At 30.2% G+C, this 6,530-nt stretch overlaps 1 protein-coding gene across 1 annotated transcript; it reads left to right on the forward strand.

The window, feature by feature from the left end:
- Positions 1-2,337: 2,337 nt before the first annotated feature.
- LOC110710748 (trihelix transcription factor GT-3b-like) lies at positions 2,338-4,820 on the forward strand. The gene is made up of 2 exons (XM_021889084.1): positions 2,338-3,398; positions 3,908-4,820. The coding sequence occupies exons 1-2, from the start codon at positions 3,066-3,068 to the stop codon at positions 4,496-4,498; spliced, it is 924 nt and encodes a 307-aa protein (XP_021744776.1). The 5' UTR covers positions 2,338-3,065; the 3' UTR covers positions 4,499-4,820.
- The last annotated feature ends 1,710 nt before the right edge of the window (positions 4,821-6,530 follow it).

Genomic DNA, 6,530 nt, shown 5'->3' on the forward strand with positions numbered 1-6,530 from the left:
TGGTGATAAAGTAAATTCTTGTGCAGATTCCGTAATCCGAATTCGAGCCATAATCAATCATAGCCCCACACAATCGGAGTTCAAAGTAAACACAAATAAAACCTTGTCTTTCGAAGGAGAAAACCCCCTGTCTTTGGAAGGCAATCGAAAAAACCTTGTGTTTCGAAGGAGATGAAAAAAAAACCCTTGTATTTCGAAGATAAACTCTTTCTTTTCTTTCGAGGGAGACTTTATTGTAACCTAAGAAACAAAATGATTAAAAGAAAATAAAGATTAGGGCTTTCCACCGGTGAACATTGATTATTAATATATTTCATTACATAGTGATTACAATTGTGAAATTATTGATAAGTTGAAAATATTATTGATATAAATATAATTAGATTGGTTTCATTTGATATTGTTTATATTGAAATATTTGTTACATACGGAGTAGAAACTATGGTCAAAATTTAAAAACAACAATAAAGGTCAATATGACTAAAGTATAGCAGAGCGAGGTTTTTCAGTGTGGCAAGCTGATGCGGCAGAGGTTACTTGTAAGATGTTACTTGTATTATGAGGTTACTTGAATCGTGGGATTACTTGTATGTGTTACTTTTATTTTGAGTAACTCCTACAAGTAACTCTAAACCAAAACCCCATACCAAACCAGTAACACCATACAAATAACCCCCGACAAAACCAGTAACACCCTACAAGTAACCCCCGACCAAAACCAATAACACCCGTACAAGTAACCTCATGATACAAGTAACACCTACAAGTCACCCCTGACAAAACCAGTAACACCCTACAAGCAACCCTTGACCAAAACCAGTAACACCCATACAAGTAACCCCATAATACAAGTAACACCCACAAGTAACCCCTAACAAAACTAACACCCTACAAGTAACCCTGCCGCATATAAAAATTTGTAAAAGTATAGAAATTACTCGGAATTTTTTTTTTTTTTTTTTTTTTTGTGTGTAAAGTGAGTTTCTCTTTCTTTCTTTTCTTTTCTTTTTTTTTTTAAAAAAAAACTTTTAAGCTAGAAAAGAAAAAAAAAATTATATAAATACTTTAATATTGTTAAATACAAGTACTTAATATGAGTAGTAAAATTAAGAACGGATAGAGTACATTTTTTGTGGTATATATGTAATTTTAAATAAAAAAAATTAATATCTTCAATTGCATGTACATCAAATTAAACTTAAACTTCAATGATATTTTTTTGAGATATATTTGAAGCATCGTCTATTCTTCTTGCATATAATTTTTTTCAAAATAAGAATGTAACTCGTTTAAATGTTGTTACTGAAAAAAAAAGAGAACTTAATTATTGTATTCGTTTTATTATTATTATTATTATTATTATTATTATTATTATTATTATTTCACAAAAGATTATTCTAAGTAGAAGAATAATATGAAACAGGGTGCGCACATAAGTAGTATTAAGTTATTAACCATACATAACTAAGCCTAATTACCAATAAGCATCAGTGCATCACTAGAGTTGAAATGAGCCGAGGTTACTAAGCTAGGATGCTACTTGATAGTATACGCATTGGGTTACTGATGTTTAATGGTGTTATTATTAATTATGTTACTCCATAATCCATAAATAAAGTGAGTGTGTTGCATCACATATAAATAGAAGAGTGGAAGACTCTGAATCTTATATGATTCTATCATAAGACATAATAAATCCTCTTTTTACCACTCAAGATAGTGGAGATATTCAATCAAATCAAAATCTACTATAAATCCTTTTACTATGACAATTTTTTTTTTTTTTTTTTTTTTTTTTTTTTTGTTATGATAATTAGAATCATGTAAATCATCAGATCAAATGCCAAGTAGTACTCATTTCGGGTACGTTAGGGTCTGTTCCGATTTACTAAAAACAATCGAAGTGAACTGAACAAAACTAAACTGTTATTGGGGCTGAAATGAATAGAACTGAAATCAATTGTTTATGAGAGAAAGAAATTAGGAATTGAATTGAACTAAACTAAACTGACTGAACTGAATTAATTGTAACTGAATTGAACAGATTGAAGCTGAATTGACTAAAAATTAAGTTGAACAAAATATATCCTTAGTTCTTACGTATATACGAATATATATCTTTGGTTTCCTAAGTTGTCCTCTCTAAGTGTATCTCCATAAATCAAATAGAATATATAATATGGACCACGAACTCATTTAGTCATTTACCTTTTGGGTCACAAGTCTCACAGCTAATTAACCAGGAAGAAAAAAATAAACGGAGTCTCGTGCTATAGCTAGGCCAATTTATAAAAACGTTATATGACTATATGAATTAAGCAAAGGAAAACATTGTCCTAATAAGAAGTATACCCGTATAACAAAACTAAATACAGTAATACAAATAATTTGTAAAACTTAAGGAGTACATAGTACAAAACATATCAAAAAGTTAATTAACTAAAAAAAAAAAAACAATAAAAAGCAAAAATAAATAATAAATTGGAAAGTTAAAATTGAACTCACATTCCATATTCTCCTACGTAGTAAATGCCTATCCTTTAAAAAAAATTGAACTTTATTATTTTTATATACAAAAACAGAATATTCTAGAAAAACAGGTGATAACTCAGGAGAGAGAAAAAAAAAATAAAGAGAAGGAAAGAATTCCGCGTAGACAGATGAGGTAATTAGACTTCTTTGATTGAGACATCTACAAATATTTTCATTCATTTAACCCCAAAAAAAATAAAATTAAAAACATTCAACAATTTTTTATAACACCTTTCTCTCCCCTCTTTCTCTTCTCTCTCAAAAAATTCTTTGTGATATTCTCTCTTATGAACATGAATCGCCCTCCTTACAAACCCGTACACAATATTATCGTCTCATCAATCTCTTAATTAAATTCTTTCACACTTATATCACTTTTCCCACTTTATTAACTTCGTGGTTCCAATACGATCCCTCAATAATTATATCTTTTCATCCGATATAAATATATCATAATCTAAACCATCCCCTCTTTTAATTTTTACATCAATTTTATATAAGTAGTATATAATTTTTTTTTTTTTTCTTGTTTTATGTTTTTGGTTTATACTTCGTTAATGGAAGGGCATATGCATCAACATCATCAACACCTGTATCATCATCATCAGCAACAGCAGCAGCCGCCGCAACAGCAACAAATGAGTGGTACGGTGGGGGTGGATACAGGGGATAGATTCCCACAGTGGAGTGTTCAAGAGACAAAAGAGTTCTTAATTATTCGAGCAGATTTAGACCGGAATTTTATGGAAACTAAAAGGAACAAGCTTCTTTGGGAAGTTATCTCTACTAAAATGAGAGAAAAAGGTTTCAATCGTAGCGCTGAGCAGTGCAAGTGTAAATGGAAAAACCTCGTCACCCGTTACAAGGTTAGCTATTTCTATATCTATATCTATGTCTATTTTTATATCAATCTCCCTTATCGTACCTTTTTTTAGGTAAAACACGGGTTCGCTCTTAAACAGAAATATTATTTCAAATCAAGTTTTTCTAACACTTAATACATACAGTAATCTCGGGATAAGAGCTTATACAAACAATTTTGCTAGTATTTCCTAGCTAGCTATCTTAATTACCTTCCTACAATTATTTTTTTGTTTGTTCAAAAAAATACAACGCGTTTTGTTTTCATGATTTAGGACAACTAATGTATTGCTTTTTTTTTTTTTTTTTTTTTTTTTTTTTATATATATATATATAAATGTGTTTGTGTGTCCGACATGCTAAATTCAAAATAGAAGTCAGTATGAGACAATTTTATAATAACTTATATTATTTGTATGGATTGATATATATAGTGTAACAAAAGTGATTGGATTATTGGATGTTAATTTTGATTTTAGTTTGTTTGAAATTATATTTGTTGAGGGAAGCTTAGGGGTGTGAGACAATGGAACCGGATGTGATGAGGCAACAATTCCCATTCTACAACGAGATGCAAGCGATTTTTACGGCGAGGATGCAGAGGATGCTGTGGGCGGAGGAAGAAGGCGGACCAGGCACATCGTCTACGACGACAACGAAGAAGAACAAGCTAGCACAAGGCCAAGGCATGACATCGGAGGAGGAGGAGGATGAGGATACAGATGGAGAAAAAGGCGGTGTTAAGAAGAAAGCAAGCAAGAAGGCGAAAACAATGACTAGTAGTGGTGGTGGTAATGTTAGTAGTATAATTACGAATACTAATAATAGTATTAACGCGGTGAAGGAGATGTTGGAGGATTTTATGAAGCAGCAGTTGCAAATGGAGGTGCAATGGAGGGAGGCGTACGAGGCGAGGGAGGAGGAGAGGAGGAGGGCGGAGATGGAGTGGAGGCAGAGAATGGAGGCGTTGGAGAATGAGAGGTTGGTGATGGAGAGGAGGTGGAGAGAAAGAGAAGAGCAGAGGAAAATGAGAGAGGAAGCTAGGGCTGAAAAGAGGGATGCTCTTATTACTACTCTTTTAAATAAACTCCGAAGAGAAGATTAAATTAGCTGATACGCTCATGAACAACTCGTGAACAAGCTCGTGAATTGTGATTGATCATGTAAATGTACTAAAAAATTTACATGGTTTTATTCTTCTTCAAATGTTGTAGCTTAGCTTAGCTAGATCATGCAAACAGGTTAGTTTTCTCAATTTTCACAAGAATTTTCTTTCTTTATTTAGTTTTTCATCAAGTCGTTTATTTTACTTAGGTAGTTCTAATGGGAGGAAAATAGCTAAGTTGAGCTAGCTAGCTAAATGTTTAATTTTCATATTTATTTATATATTATATGAATTTTCTTAATTGCACTTCAATTTATTTGTCTCTACTAGATAGTCTACTTGAGACTCGAGTACTTTTATTTCATTGGGTACTAATCCCCCTTACAAGTATTAGGGTACGTAATTATCAATTATTAGCTAACTAGCCATTATGATGAAAGTAATGTATGTAATAATTAACCTATTACTTTAATAAGTTCATATAATCGATGAATTCGGTGGTTTTGGTAGCACTTTGCTAAATTGAAATTTTTCATATGTAGTGTGTGCATGCATGTATACCTGACTTTTATATTATCTTTCAAAAAAATTTATCATAGAGTAAAAGAGTTTCATACTTAGCTTCTTGATATATAGTGTGCATTATGGACTGGTTTACAGAATTTGCATTTTATTAATTAGAGAGTGGAGATTTTCATTCATGTGTATGTGAACTTACATGGCATTAAAGGAAATTGATACAAAATTTATGCGTTGCACCACTACATAATACTATATATGGATCGTTAAATTACACTCGGTCAAGTGAAAAGATTGTACTTTCTAACCTTGAGGTTGGGGTTTCAACAGTTTAGACACTTTGAAGATGGGCTGAGAATTGAGAATCTCTTACTTTTCTCCCTCACAACCTCAAAGTGTCTACCCCTAAAAAAAAAAAAAACCCATAAAAATTGAGGCCAAGTACGGTCAGAGACTAATCTTTCTCAATTATCCTTACCTTATAAAGGTTTTATTATATACGATTCACCATATTCTAATCTATAATTTAGGAAAATAGTTTTTTTTTTTTTTTTTTTTTTTTTTTTTTTTTTTTTTTTTAAGGAATTTAGAAAAATAGTTTGTACTAATAATATAGCAAAACAATAAGAAGTTTTTTTTTTTATTTTTTATTTTTTTTATAATTATTATTATTGTTAGAAAATTTACTACGGAGTATCGCTTTTTTAAAAATTATTACTATTGTTTTTTTAATTATTATTATTGTTAGAAAATTTACTTAGAATCCTAAAATAATAGCCTAAAATTTATTTAGAAGCCTACAATAATCCTACTCCCTTTTCTTTCACAATAGGTTCAACACAACTGTACTATTAAAGCTAAGGAAAAAAGAAAGCATTAGGAAGCATAAAATATTAAAGATTTAATTAAAGTTGAATGTTTACTCTCTGATAAATATTAGGAGCATTATTGCATATTCTCTTCATCTATAATAAGGCGTTCTGGTCTAATGTATTGATCATTCATACTTTATAAGATCTTTTGTATTTAATAATAAATATAATAGGCAAATTTTAAGTTTTGGTATGATTTGAATCAATGATTTATTTATTTATTTATTTATTTTTTTGAAACATGATTCAATGATATTTGGTTTAATATGATCTAGTCCAATTCTAATAACAATAAGTAATAGGGTAATCCGAAGTAAGTTTTTTTTTTTTTTTTTTTTTTTTTTTTTTTTTTTTTTTTTTGACGGGAAAGTAAGTTTTTGAATTAATTGAATTTTCGAAAATGCTTCCTATGTGCTGATGTGCATGTACAAAATCTATATATCAAGGGGTCCATAATTCTTAATCTATTACTTCGTACGTAAATATGAAAGAAATGGTCAAATTTCAACAAAATCAAAGATTAAATACTTATAAAAGTTTACTCAAATAGGAGTAAACAAGAGATTTCCTAGTGCTCTAAAACATATCGACTACAAATAGTATGGAATCTCTGACAGTTGCAAACTACGAGCGCAGTTGTG

This window comes from Chenopodium quinoa, unplaced genomic scaffold (assembly GCF_001683475.1).
Source record: "Chenopodium quinoa cultivar QQ74 unplaced genomic scaffold, ASM168347v1, whole genome shotgun sequence".
Lineage (NCBI taxonomy): Eukaryota > Viridiplantae > Streptophyta > Magnoliopsida > Caryophyllales > Amaranthaceae > Chenopodium > Chenopodium quinoa.

Excerpts from the sequence above, each read along its gene's own strand:
- LOC110710748 (XM_021889084.1), top strand. The coding sequence starts at position 3,066 with ATGTTTTTGGTTTATACTTCGTTAATGGAAGGGCATATGCATCAACAT. Across the intron at positions 3,399-3,907 it reads ACCTCGTCACCCGTTACAAG|GGGTGTGAGACAATGGAACC; the intron begins GTTAGCTATTTC and ends AGGGAAGCTTAG.